The 15,105-nt window shown below is 44.5% G+C and overlaps 1 protein-coding gene across 2 annotated transcripts in view; it reads left to right on the forward strand.

The window, feature by feature from the left end:
• Window positions 1-11,240: 11,240 nt before the first annotated feature.
• hip1 (huntingtin interacting protein 1) overlaps window positions 11,241-15,105 on the forward strand; it is a 299,671-nt gene continuing 295,806 nt past the window's right edge. For both annotated transcript variants that reach the window (XM_078548458.1, XM_078548462.1), the window contains exon 1: window positions 11,241-11,410. In XM_078548458.1, coding sequence (XP_078404584.1) covers window positions 11,306-11,410 — 105 coding nt within the window. In that variant the 5' untranslated portion in view covers window positions 11,241-11,305. The remainder of the gene's footprint in view (window positions 11,411-15,105) is intronic.

Genomic DNA, 15,105 nt, shown 5'->3' on the forward strand with positions numbered 1-15,105 from the left:
TGGGGAGTGCAGCGAACATCCCTTCCTGATGTTCCCGAGCTTGCCTTTGCAGTTCTAGCAACAGAGGTGTGATCAAGTCCAGAGGCTCCTTATCTAACTCAGATTCAGCAGATTTCTGGCGTCCAGCAGTCCTCCAAGTGCTGAGCACCTGGGAAGTCCCTGCCACCGCCTGCTGTGGATCAGACAGTGCAATGTGCTCACCCGATTGTGATCCCGGGGCTACTCTAGTACCACGTCCCACCAAGGTGTGTGTCTCTGCACTGGTGGGGGGTGTGGGTGAGCACTGTGATGGGTCTTCAATTGGGTTTCAGCAGATTTCTTTTTCCGAAGTGTCTTTGAGCTTGAGTCGAGAACCTGGCTCGTGGACTCCCTCAGCTGTTTCCCAGACGTGCCTGCAAAAGCAAAGAGAGATAATTAGTGCATGGCAGTGGCCTGTGAAACAGGACACGTCAGTCACAGCATGGTTGTCTGATGGATGTTACACTGCTGGATCCTCACTTGGTAGAGCATCACCGACCTCACCGTCAGATCAGGAACGGTCCAGATCTTCACCAGCCAGCAGGATGGCTCTGTATTCAAAGTCCGTGAAGAGCTTGACTTCAGGCATTCCTCCACCAGCCTGTGACCTCTCCCTTTTGTTGTGTGCCAGCTTGGCCTGCATGAAGACAGATGGAGGAAGTGTAAGCAGGACACCTGCCAGGCCAGATGATAAGCACACCTGGCATGTGTGGGTGGTGAGTGGTGCCCACGGACGGGATGAGGTCAATGAAGGTGTGTGTGAGACAGTGAATGGTGTTGTCCCTTGAATTGTCAGTGAGTGCAATTCCTGTGAATGTGTGATTTGTTTGTGAGTTGAGAGTATTGAGAAGAGTGACTTACCCTGGCGGAATAGAGGAGATCATTCATCTTCTTTTGGCACTGGGTGGTTGTCCTCTTTTGCGCCACTGCCACTGTCTCCCAAGCCGCATTGATGATGTTGCTGCCCCTCCTGTGGCCAGAGAGGGGGTAGAAGACATCACGGCAGGCCTCTGTGGCATCCAAAAGGCATTCCAGGGATGTGTCACTGAATCGGGGGGCTGTAATCTTCTTGCCTTTCAGCGCCATGTCTTCTGTGCAGCAGTCCTGGGCTGGAAGCACTGAGAGGTGTGCGCGCAGCTGCACTTCAAATATGGCGCCTGGCTTGAGGAAGCGGTGAGGTGACGCTTTTGCAGGCGAATGAAAGCCTGCCCGCCATCAAAATGGTATGTTTCCTAGGGACGCATGATTAATGGGGCGTGCAAAGCCGCCATTGCAGCTGGCAGGTAAAACATTATTTTTCCTGCCCACTTCTGCGCTTAGTGCAAATCTGGTACAATTCCACCCTTAACCTTGACTGCAAGAGAGATTGAGTGTAGGATTAAAGAGGTGTGTATGCAGTTGACTGTAGCCTTAGTGAGGCCTCACATCGAGAATTATTTGCCTTTCTTGTCTCCTTAACAAGGGTAGGAATAGACCTCGCATAAAGGATTGCAACCAAAGTGCACTGAACTTCATTGAAGGACCAGTGTATTATCCCATGAGGTGACAGCAAGTAGAATGGGCCTGTGTGCTGGACCGTGTGGAGGACTGAGAAGCTATCCATGTGAAGCATCAAAAGCTCTTACAGAGCTCTGCAGGGTCTATGCAGGAAAGATGTTCAACTTGGCTGAGGTGTACATAATGATGGAATACAGTCTCGCAGTAATACTAAGGTGATCTAAGACTGAGATTGTGTAGGACTCTCTGCAGCTGGAATTTGGTGAGCGTTTGGACCTCCACCTTGAGGCACTGTCATTGAGTGCACCCAAAGTTACTTCGATGCTTTTCGGAATGATAAAGATGTAAAGCCATATGGGGTGACTGAGGGTGATTGGCGATTGAGGACCAGTTACAAGAACTTCCCTGATCACGGTGCATGGAGAAACAATTTCAAGGGACTAATTGGTCCACTCTTGCTGTTCTTCCATGTTTCTGGCTCCTGAAGGAGCTCTCTGCAAGGTCTACTGACCATTGGGAGCAGGTGGGAGGGTGTCATGAGTGCATTGCTGCTGAGATCTGAAGTCATGTTGCTTCCAATCTGCCATGCATATGGACTTTGTGAGGGCGTGGGAAAAATTTCATTTCTACTTCTAGGTGCCTGAGGCCTTGGGTGGACAGAGTGCTGTGCAGGTTCTGATGTGCAAGGGCTCTGTATATCAGCACAGTTTGGTGCATGCAAAGGATTACATTTCAGCACACTGACTTTAATTCAGCTGTTATAAATCAAGGTACTTTAGATTAGAGCAAACTACAATGTGTGTTACAGATAAGGAGCCACAGCCTGCCAGCCAGCAGAGGATTGTATACAAAATAGTGAAGGATAATTATTGGCAGCTTACTCTGCCTGGAATCTGTTAGTGATTAGATTGTCATGTGTCTGTCTGCCACATCATATCCTTGCAATGACCTCTCACCATGGGAGGGGAAGGATCCAGTTGTCATGGTCCACGTAGGTACAATGACATAAGCAGGACTAGGAAAGAGATTCTTCTGTGGGACTACGAGCAGCTAGGGTCTAAATTAAGAAGCAGAAAGATAGTAATCTCCGGATTACTACCTGAGCCACGTAAAATTAGCGTAGGGTAAATAAGAATAGAGAGGTAAATGTATGGCTCACAGATTGGCATGGGAGAAATGGGCTCCGATTCATGGGGTACTGGCACCATTACTGGGGAAGGAGAGAGCTGTACCGTTGGGACAGATTTCATTTGAACCATTGGGACCAATGCCTTGGTGAATCGTATAACTAGGGCTGTAGATAGGACTTTAAATTAATTAGTGTGGGGGAGGGTTCAGTTGAAGGGAAGTTTAAAAAATCGAAAAGAAACAAGAGAGCAGAGGTGCAGGGTAGTGAAGAGGCGAACGATAAACAAAGTGTGACAGGAAGGGGCAGAAAATATAAGCAGAAGAGTGCAGCAGAAATCAGAACCAGAATGAGTAATAATGGTAAAAAGTCAAAGCTCAAGGCTCTTTATCTGAATGCACGCAGCATTTGTAACAAGATAGATGAGCTGACAGCACAAATAGAAATAACTGAATATGACTTGATAGCTATTACAGAGACATGGTTGCAGGGTGACCAAGACTGGGAACTCAATATTCAAATATTCGACGTTCTGGAAAAATAGGCAAAAAGGAAAAGGAGGTGGGGTAGCTTTGCTAATAAAGGAAGGAATCAGTGTGTTGGTGAGTAATATGGGTGCAATTGATCGTGATGTGGAATCAGTTTGGGTGGAAATAAGGAATAGCAAGGGGAAGAAGAAGTCACAGGTGGGAGTTGTCTCTAGGCCCCCAAAGAGTTGCCTCACTGTAGGACAAAGTATAAATCGGGAAATAATGGAGGCATGTAAGAAGGGCACTACAATTGTCATGGGTGATTTTAATCTGCAAATTGACTGGACAAATCAGATTGGCAGGGGTAACATGGAAGATGAATTTGTAGAGCGCATCAGAGATTGTTTCTTAGAGCAATATGTTGCAGAACCTACCTGGGAACAAGTTATTTTCGATCTAGTAATGTGTAATGAGGTGGGATTAATAAGAGATATCGCGGTTAAGGATCCTCTGGGGGATAGCGATCACAACATGGTAGAATTTCAAATTCAGTTTGAGGGTGAGCAACTCAGGTCTCAAACCAGTGTCTTCAACTTAAATAAGGGCAATTACAGAAGTATGAAGAAAGAATTGTCTAAAGCGGGCTGTGAAAATAAACTAAGGTGGAGGTCAGTGGATGAGCAGTGGCAGACATTTAAGCAGATATTTCATAACATTCAGTAAAAATTTACCCCGGTCAAAAAGGACTCTATGAGAATGATGAACTGCCTGTGGTTAACAAAAGTGGTCAAGGAGAGTATCCAATCAAAAACTAAGGCATACAAAGCGGCGAAAACTAGTGGTAGGCCAGAGTATGGGAATTTTTTAGGAACCAGCAGCGGATAACTAAAAAGCTAATAAAGAAGGAGAAAATTGCCTATGTAAGTAAATTGGCAAGAAATATAAAAACAAACAGCAAGTGCTTCTACGGGTTTATAAAAAGAAAACGAGTGGCTAAAGTGAGCGTGGGACCCTTGGAAGATGCGACTGGAGAATTGATAACGGGTAACAGGGAAATGGCAGATTATTGAAACCAATATTTTGCATTAGCCTTTATGGTGGAAGACACTATAAACATCTCAAAGATATCAGATAAGCAAGGAGCTAAAGGGAGGAAAGATCTTGTAACAGTTTCTATCATGAGGGACAAAGTATTTGACAAACTAATGGGACTAAAGGCAGATAAGTCACCAGGGCCTGATGGCCTGCATCCAAAGGTCTTAAAGGGAGTGGCTGCAGAGACAGTGGAGACATTGGTCGAAATATTCCAGAACTCACTGGATTCCAGGAGGGTCCCAGCAGATTGGAAAATTGCTAATGTGATGCCCCTGTTCAAGAAGGGAGGGAGGCAAAAAGCAGGGCATAGGTCAGTCAGCCTAACATCTGTCGGTGGGAAAATGCTAGAGTCCATTATTAAGGAAGAAATAACAGGACATTTAGAAAAGCTTAACGTGATCAAACAGAATCAACATGGTTTTGTGAAAGGGAAATCATGTTTGACAAATTTGCTGAGTTCTTTGAGGATATAACAAGCAGAGTTGATAAAGGGGAACTGGTAAATGTAGCGTATTTGGATTTCCAGAAGGCATTCGATAAAGTGCCACATCAAAGGTTGTTGCACAAGATAGCAGCTCACAGTATTGGGGGTAATGTATTAGCATGAATTGAGGATTGGTTAACACACAGAAGACAGAAAGTTGGGATTAATGGGTCTTGTTCAGGTTGGAAAGACTTAACTAGTGGAGTGCCACAAGGATCAGTCCTAGGGCCTCAATTATTTACTATCTATATTAATGACTTAGAGAAGGGGGTAGAATGTAATGTATCCAAATTTTCTGATGATACAAAAATAGGTAGGAGGACATGTTGTGATGAGGACATAAGGAATCTGCAAGGGGATATAGATAGGTTGAGTGAGTGGGCAAAAACTTGGCAGATGGAGTTTAATGTAGGAAAGCGTGAAGTCATGCGGTTTGGTAGGAAGAATCAAAAGACAGATTATTATTTAATGGAGAGAGGCTCCAAAAAAGTGCAGCACAGAGGGATCTGGGTGTTCTTGTGCATGAAACATAAAAAGTTAGTATGTTGGTGCAGTAATCAATTAAGAAGGCAAATGGAATTTTGGCCTGTATTGCTAGGGGGCTGAAGTTTAAAAATAGGGAAGTCTTGTTACAACTGTACAGGGTGTTGGTGAGGCCACACCTGGAGTACTGTGTACAGATTTGGTCCCCTTTATTAAAAATTTCACAAAGGATATACTGGCATTGGAGGCAGTTCAAAAGAGATTCACTAGGCTGATTCCTGGGATGAAGGGATTGACTTATCAAGAATGGTGAAACAGGTTAGGCCTTTATTCAAAACAAAAATAAAAATACCTGGATTTATAAACCTGAATATACTTAAATACCTGAAAAATACCGGCGATTCCTATTCTAGGGAGAGGAGGACAACACATAAATCAGGGTAAAAGCAAAAAACTGTGGATGCTGGAAATCCAAAACAAAAACAAAAATACCTGGAAAAACTCAGCAGGCCTGATAGCATCTGCGGGGAGGAATACAGTAAACGTTTCGAGTCCGTATGACTCTTCAACAGAACTAAGGATAAATAGAAGAGAGGTGAAATATAAGCTGGTTTAAGGGGCTTGGGTGGGACAAGTAGAGCTGGATAGAGGGCCAGTGATAGGTGGAGATAGCCAAAAGATGTCATAGACAAAAGGACAAAGAGGTGTTGAAGGTGGTGATATTATCGAAGGAATGTGCTAATAGCTGACATTAAGGGTAGAAAATAGGACGAGCAAGGTACAGATAGCCCTAGTGGGGGTAGGGTGGGGGGAAGGGATCGAAATAGGCTAAAAGGTAGAGATAAAACAATGGATGGAAATACATTTAAAAATAATGGAAATAGGTGGGAAAAGAAAAATCTATATAAATTATTGGAAAAAAGGGGGATCGGAAAGGGGGTGGGGATGGAGGAGAGAGTTCATGATCTAAAATTGTTGAACTCAATATTCAGTCCGGAAGGCTGTAAAGTGCCTAGTCGGAAGATGAGGTGCTGTTCCTCCAGTTTGCGTTGAGCTTCACTGGAACATTGCAGCAGGCCAAGGACAGACATGTGGGCATGAGAGCAGGGTGGAGTGTTGAAATGGCAAGCGACAGGGAGGTCTGGGTCATGCTTGCGGACAGACCAAAGGTGTTCCGTAAAGCAGTCACCCAGTCTGCATTTGCTCTCTCCAATGTAGAGGAAACCGCATTGGGAGCAGTGAATGCAATAGTCTAAATTGAGGGAAGTGCAAGTGAAATGCTGCTTCACTTGAAAGGAGTGTTTGGGTCCTTGGACGGTGAGGAGGGGGGAAGTGAAGGGGCAGGTGTTGCACCTTCTGCGGGTACATGGGAAGGTGCCGTGGGAAGGGGTTGAGGTGTAGGGTGTGATGGAGGAGTGGACCAGGGTGTCCCAGAGGGAACGATCCCTGCGGAATGCCACCAGTGGTGTGTGAAGGGAAGATGTGTTTGGTTGTGGCATCATGCTGGAGTTGGCGGAAATGCGGAGGATGATCCTTTGAATGTGGAGGCTGGTGGGGTGATAAGTGAGGACAAGGGGGACCCTTGGTTCCGGGAGGGAGAGGAAGGTGTGAGGGCAGATGCGCGGGAGATGGGCCGGACACGGTTGAGGGCCCTGTCAACCACCATGGGTGGAAAACCTCGGTTAAGGAAGAAGGAAGACATGTCAGAGGAACTGTTTTTGAAAATGTCATCATCAGAACAGATGCGATGGAGGCGAAGGAACTGAGAGAATGGGATGGAGTCCTTACAGGAAGCGGGGTGTGAGGAGCTGTAGTCAAGGTAGCTGTGGGAGTTGGTACGCTTGTAATGAATATTGGTGGACATTCTATCACCAGAAATTGAGACAGAGAGGTCAGGGAAGGGAAGGGAAGTGTCAGAGATGGACCATGTGAAAATGATGGAGGGGTGGAAATTGGAAGCAAAATTAATAAATTTTTCCAGGTCCAGATGAGAGCATAAAGCAGCACCGAAGCAATGATCGATGTACCGGAGAAAGAGTTGTGGGAGGGGGCCGGAGTAGGACTGGAACAAGGAATGTTCCACATACCCCATAAAGAGACAGGCATAACTGGGGCCCATGCGGGTACCCATAGCCACACCTTTTATTTGGAGGAAGTGAGAGGAGTTAAAGGAGAAATTGTTCAGTGTGAGAACAAGTTCAGCCAGACGGAGGAGAGTGGTGGTGGATGGGGATTGTTCGGGCCTCTGTTCGAGGAAGCAGCGGAGAGCCCTCAGACCATCCCGGTGGGGGATGGAGGTGTAGAGGGATTGGACATCCATGGTGAAGAGGAGGCGGTTGGGGCCAGGGAACTGGAAATTGTTGATATGATGTCGGGTGTCAGAGGAATCACGGATGTAGGTGGGAAGGGACTGGACAAGGGGAGAGAGAATGGAGTTAAGATAGCAAGAAATGAGTTCTGTGGGGCAGGAACAGACTGACAAGATCGGTCTGCCGGGACAGCCCTGTTTGTGGATTTTGGGTAGGAGGTAGAAGCTGGCCGTCCGAGGTTGGGAGACTATGAGGTTGGAAGCTGTGGAAGGAAGATCTCCAGAGGAGATGAGGTCAGTAACAGTCCTGGAATCAATGGCTCGATGTTCAGTGGTGGGGTCATGGTCCAGGGGGAGGTAGGAGGAAGTGTCTGCGAGTTGACGCTCAGCCTCTGCGAGATAGAGGTCAGTGCGCCAGACAACAACAGCACCGCCCTTGTCAGCTTTTTTCATTAGAGGCCTTTATTCATTAGAGTTTAGAAGAATGAGGGGTGGTCTTATTGAAACGTACAAGATTCTGAGGGGGCTTGACAGGGTAGATGTTGAGAAGCTGTTTCCACTAGTGGGGGAATCTTGAACTAGGGGACATAGTTACAGAATAAGGGGGCACTCATTTAAAACTGAGATGCAAAGGAATTACTTCTCTCAGAGGGTAGTGAATATCTGGAATTCTCTACACCAGAGAGTTGTGGAGGCTAGATCACTGAAAGTATTTAAAGAGGAGGTAGATAGATTTTTGAAATATGGGGGAGTTGAGGGCTATGAGGAGCTGGCATGAAAGGGGAGTTGAGGCCAGGGGCAGATCAGCCATGATCTTATTAAATTGCGGGGCAGCCTTGAGGGGCCGAATGGCCTACTCCTGCTCCTATTTCTTATGTTCTTATGTTGACAGGAGGTCCGGGAATCAGACAGCACAGATTTAAAGTGATTGGCAAAAGAAGCAAAGATGACACGAGGAAGGACTTTCTTTTAAAAAGGCAGCGAGTGGCTATGATCAGGACTACACTGACTGAAAGGGTGGTGTGGCTGATTCAATTGTGGCTTTCAAAATGGAATTGGGAAAAAAATTCAGGGCTATTGGAAGGGGTTGGGGAGAGGGATGAGTTAAATAACTCTTATTGAGAGCTAGCATGGACAGAATGGGCTGAATTGCCTCCTCTGTGCTGTAACAATCCTATGATTTTATGATCCCAAAGATGTTGTTATTTGAAGAGGAACACATTCTTTTGAGCAGCTCCTCAGTAACAACAAGCAATTATATGTAAAGTAGGTACGAGAACGAAAGCGTAAATTTCACAAATGAGCATCGAATGATTTGTCAAACCTCTTTGCAGCTAACTTTCAGATCACTGGCATGGTTGAAGGAAGAGACTTTGAGGCATGAGTATAAAAAGCTGGAACTTGTACTGGCCCAGTTTGACCGGTGAGAGAGTTAAGCTGTAAGTGCTATTGGCTGCAGTCTCAGAGAAAGGTGTGCCTCTGCCTTGGAGGGCACTTTATATCACATCCTGGAAAGGTCACAGAATCACGCACAGAATCACAGAATCACAGTGCAGAAGAGGCCCTTCGGCCCATCGAATCTTCACCGACACGTAGGAAACACCTGACCTACCTACCTCATCCCATTTACCAGCACTTGGCCCATAGCCTTGTCACTGTCAAGGATAGGGCAGCATCATTTTTACCACTTTACTAATACTGATAAGGTATATCAGGGAGGTGGTGGTGTGGGGGTAACATCACTGGACTAGTAATCCAGAGGCCCAAGCCTAGGCTAATGCTCAGGGTACAGGGCTCAAATCCCACCACGGCAGCTGGTGGAATTTAAATTCAATTAATAAATCTGGAATTGAAGAAAAAGGCCAGATTCTGTTATAGTGACCATGAAACCATTGTCATAAAGATCCCATCTGGTTCACTAATGGCCTTTAGGGAAGGAAATTGTGCCAAAATTGGAAGAGCTGTCTTGAAACTTCTAGAAACTATAGTATGGGATAAAATCAATAGTCACTGAGACAAGTGCAAAATAATTAAGGAAAGCCAGCACATGGATTCATTAAGGGAAAATCATGTTTAACTAACTTGCTGGAGTGTTTTGAGGAGGTAACAGAGAAGGTTGCTATGGGAAACATTCACATGGTGTACATGGATTTTCAAAAAGCATTTGATACAGTGCCACACAACAGACTTGTGAACAAAATTATAGGTCATGGAATAAAAGGGAAAGTAGGCACCTGGAGAAGAAATTGGCTGAATGACCGGAAACAGAGAGTAATGATAAATGGTTAACAAAAACAGAATTACCTGGAAAAACTCAGCAGGTCTGGCAGCATCGGTGGAGAAGAAAAGAGTTGACGTTTCGAGTCCAATGACCCTTGAGGTCCATGCGGACTCGAAACGTTAACTGTATTCCTCTCTGCAGATGCTGTCAGACCTGCTGGGTTTTTCCAGGTATTTTTATTTTTGTTTTTGAAACAGAACTTAAAGTTAGGTTGGATTCTTATTCCAAGGTATCAAACCATTCTTTGTGATAGGTAGACTGATGGCTGCATTCTGAGCCCTGTGTCCTTATGAGGGAGCTACATTTTTTTTTAATTCACTGGGGCCAGAGAGGGGGGTGGTGTAGGAATTATGGTTTTCTTTAGTGTGTAATGTACCTATAAGAATAATATGTGTAAGGAAGATCACATGATCTGTAGTAACCAATAGGAGAGTAGCGTGTGCTACTTCCAGAGTTAGTGTAGAGATAGAGTTGGAGTTGAAAGCACATGTGTAGTTGCTGCTGAGTATATTGTAAATAAACTTAATGTTTCCAACCAAGAAGTGTCTGCTGACCAACTCTATCATCAAAAGTAGTAACTTGGCCACCATTACAATAGGCAGGAGGCCGAAAATGAGCTGCGCAGAGGGCCCCACTAACTTTAAATCCGGCACTGGCATAGGGTGCGGAAAGTTGAGTTGATGTAGACATTTAGCTGTGATCTTGTTGAATGGCAGAGCGCACTTGATGGGCTGAATGGCATAATTCTGCTTCTATTTCTTGCATGTTGACTGCAATTCCCCCTCAAAACAATAACTGTCAAAGCACCTTTAAAATAACTGGCACTCTTTTACAAAAGAATCTTTGTGATAAAGGCAAATCTGTGGAGATGTTCGCTTGCTTCCACTGGAGAAACAGTTCAGTTTAAAAACTAGTGAGCTGGGACAATGCCAATACCTCTCAATGAGGCAACTTCTGTTCGCAGTGCTGATGCTAACCTGGGTAAGGGATTCACTGGTACTAGTGCGATGCTCTCAGGAAGTTTACAGCTTCCTTCATTTGCAGGGTCAAGCCCGTTGCTTTAATGATGGGAAGAGGAAGTTTCGTCTTTGTTTCAGAAGATTTTAAAAATAGCTTGGTTTCAAAATACAATTTAAAAACTTTAAAATCTTGCAATCTTCTCACGGCTCCAGTGATTGGCAGGTACAACAGCCAATAAGTGTACAAGCCAACTTGGGCTAACTTTTTTAACTAATGGGCTCGAAGAGGAGGTAAACTTTGGCCCAATGATAGTCGGAGGGCGGTTTGACCAATGATATTGGGGTGGGTTAAGTTTTCATCCAAGTTTTCAGTCTTCCCGATTACGTTAGCACGCGCTGCCTGTTGACGGACGTTTCTACAGATCAATAGAAACCGAGGATGGTGTCTCCTGTTATCCAATGGGTGTGGGCTGTGTGGTGGCTGCAGCCAATGGGAATGGGGTTTGTGGGTGGGGTCTTGGTGCCAGGGTGACGGTGGAGTGTCCGGAGCGGTAGGGGTGAGGGGGGCAACAACAGCGGCAGACATGGATAAAATGACCAGCTCCGTCAAACAGGTGCCGGCCCAGCTGCTGCGGGGTCGACCGGGCAATAGTCTGGAGGCGGAAAGGGAGAACTTCGAGCGAGGCCAGGTGAGGGGAGTCTAGGGTCCCGGCCCTGGGGTTACACTGGGTGTGGGGGTTGGCTGTCAGTCAGTCAGTCAGTCAGTCAGGGGTGGGCCCCAAAGGGTTCTGGCTGCTTTGGTATGTGAATGGTACAAGGTACACCCCAACTCCTGCTTAATTGAGAAGTTGTCGCATAAACTTCCAAGTTACGTTTACATTAATGAATTAGAATAAGTTGCACTTATTGTCGAATATTTTATTGTCTAGTGTTTGAAGAGCTGATAGTGTATTACATGATAAATCTTGTACTTAATTGCATGAAGTGATTTACACTTTGTAAAAGTGGCGAGTATGGGTGGATTGGTTGTCTCAATATCTTTAGCAACGCAGTTTTTCTGAGTGAACTCTTGTGGTGTTCTCATACAAGTTGTATGTTTCTGGTGGAATATGTGGTTCCTCCTTTTTTCCATCCCTGTCTGAATTTCTTTGCTTCCCCACCCCAGGGGAGTTTTATCAGGAGGTAGTGGTCTGAGGCGTTTGGACCACTCTTGCGCTTTTGGATGTTGCGTGTCAGGGGAGCAATTGACCTTGGGGACAATCACAGCTTGACCTCCTTGTTCCGCATTTGCAGATGTTCATTTCCAGCAGGATCAACTGAAAAGCCAGTTTGTCCTGGGATCCACAGCATAGCTGAATATCCTCCTCTCCCTCTCTGAAGAGAGGTCAGTGAATGGAGCACAGTTTCATGGCAAGGTTGTCCTCCTGGATGACTCGCCGCATAACATTTGCGCAACATCAGTTAGAGCAGAAAACTTTTGAGGTTCAATCCCTGCTTTGCAGGGGGGTTGTGGAGAAATTACCCTAGAGTTGAAAATGCATTAGTGAAGACACAAGGAAAGTACTTGATTTCAACAGCGGTGTAGCGTCCCTTGCTGAAGTTAATCTAGGGATCACAATTCACCAGAACTTTAACTGGACTAGCCATACAAATACTGTGACTCCAAGAGAAGGTCAGAGGTTGTATATTCTGCAGCAACTAACTCACCCCACCCCACCAGCTCCCTGACTCCCAAATCCCTTTCCATTATCTAAAAGCATAGGTCAAAAGTGTGATGGAATATATCCACTTGCTTAGATAAGTGCAGCTCCAGTAACACTGAAACGCTCAACACATCTAGCTCAAAGCAACCTGCTTGATTGCCACCTCATCCACCATCTTTTAAATGTCCACTCCCTCTGCTGCTGAGCATGGTGGCAGCAGTGTGTACCATCTCTACATGACTCACTGCAGCAACTCACCAAGGCTTCTTCAACAGCACCTTCCAAACCTGTGAGCAAATGGTAGCAGCCACATGGGAGCACAAGTCTTCCTCCAAATCACTCACCATCCTGACTTGGGAATGTATCACTGCTACTTTTATCATCCTGAGTTAAATTCCTGGAACTCCCTCCCTTAACAGCACTACAGACCACATGGACAGCAGTGTTTCAATAAGATGACTTCCTGCCATCTTGAGGGCATTTAGGGATGGGTAATAAATGTTGGCCTTGCCAGCAGCACCTACAGCATGTGAGTGATGTTTTTAAAAAAAAAAAAAGCCTCTGGGTGAGATATTGGAAGGCTGCTGCTGCCATTTCTGCTCCTGAAATTGTATCTGGACAAACCACTGCCTTCAGGAGAATGTCAGTGAAGAAAGGAGAGCAATCTCATTACATCCAGTACAGCACTGCCTACTAAATATTGTGTAAGGAACATAAACATTTTAACAGCTTATTCTTGAGGAATCTTTTCAGTTTTCTACTGCACTCTTCTACCTCATTATTGTTCTTCCAAGGGCAGGCAACCTTGCTATAAAGTTCTGAGTACATATTAATGTAAATATTGTTATGTGCAGAAAATAGTCTTAATTTAAGGGGGAACAAAGTGGGCTTCACAGCTGGAACTTGTAGTGTGATTTGTACATGATCCAAAATGTGTTTTCCTGCTTTACTGAAGACAGATGTGCTGTCTCCATCTGATGCCTTCCTCAGCAATGTAAACAAATTTCAAAACTGGTTTCACGAAGATGAACCTCGTTCTTTTATTGTAAGGATCTGGCAGTGATCTGTGAGATTACACTGACTGTAGGTGATTGAACATGTCTGATTCTAGTGCTGTGCATTTTTACAAAACGCATTGCACTATGTTGGGTGTCTTGGCAGAGCTGGTGAGAGAGGACATTGGCTTGTGTTGTTGGTCAATCACACAATGAGTGTCTGAACAGGCTGGGCTGATGTGTATCAGTCAGGGAAGCAGGGTAAAACTAGATGAAGTTTGGAATGAAAATATTGGATTGTAGAAGCAGATTTCTTTCCTCATTATCTTGACTGTAGACATATTGTCTAATGAAGAAAAACATCTCAATCCATGTTCGACTTTTATTTTACTGGAATTTTTATGTGGTGGACATGAAATTTCCTGGTTAATTGATCCACAGTCATTAATCTTCAGATGCAAATGACATTGAGTGTAGGAACACAAGAAATAAATTCTACCTAGACTTTGAAACCATAATTTTTTTGAAGATGTGATTTCAAGGCTAGAATTACTCAATAGTGGTTAAAAACCACTTGGGCTTTGCTCAACCACTGTTGCAAGTATTGATCGTTTATTCCAGATGTATATAATATGATTTCGGGCAGGGTGTTCAGGGCTGTTTTACACTTAACAGCAACTTGCGACAGTGATTCTCGCAATATAGCCTGGAGGCTGATTGTGTTTCTCTCTTGCTTCCACTTTGCCTTTTGTGTTTTTGCAATGGAGGGCTTGTTGCTCCAAGTGCTTCTAGGCTTCCATTCATGTCCTGCCTACGGTAGAATATTGATCAGGCTTGAGTCAGTGCTGTTATGTTGTTCCTGCTCTCCAACCAGCAGTGGCAATTAAATGCTATTTGGAGGTAGGTTTACCTCACAGTTTGCAAACGGTTTGTTAAAACTAATTCATCATATTGTTTTTATCTTTCTTTTATTTAATCCCCCTCTTTTGCTGAATAGGTGTGTTTACAATAGCATGATTGAAATTCAGTGCTGAGTCTGATTTTAAATTGTGGCCCATTGTTATGATGTGGCAGATGTGTGCCAGGTAGACCAAATCCACAAAAGAAACTTGGTTTGTGCTATCACAACGGTTTTGCAATTCGTATTTATTACGAGATGTGTGCACTGAATTCAGAAGCAATGAGTCCACCAAGCCCTTTTAAAGATTTAAAAAATTAAAATATTTATTAACAAAATAAAAGATTTCAAGCACATCCATAAGATAACAATTACTTAATATAACAACTAACGTTCCTAATTAATTGACTCCCAGTTACACACCCCCTTTAAGGCAACAGTCAAAAATAGATTTTGGATTTAAAAGCAAAACCAGCAAGTTAACACATTACCCACTTGACAGTGGAATTCCAAATGGCTTTCCCCCATTCAATTACTGGATACAGCCCACTTAGGCACAAATGGCTGGAGGCTTCTTGAACATACTCCTTCTTCACTTCTTCACATACTCCTGTTAGATGTTACATGGCCCTCACTCCACATAGCCTTTCATTCTCCTTTATTTATGTTTCTCTCTCTTTAATATGAAAATTCTATTGTTCCATATGTCTTTGGAACGGCACCTTTCCTATGATATAAAACTTTCATGTTGTCAATATTGTCAGGAACCTTTGGGAAAAATAAACACA

This window comes from Cetorhinus maximus, chromosome 9 (genome assembly GCF_964194155.1).
Source record: "Cetorhinus maximus chromosome 9, sCetMax3.hap1.1, whole genome shotgun sequence".
Lineage (NCBI taxonomy): Eukaryota > Metazoa > Chordata > Chondrichthyes > Lamniformes > Cetorhinidae > Cetorhinus > Cetorhinus maximus.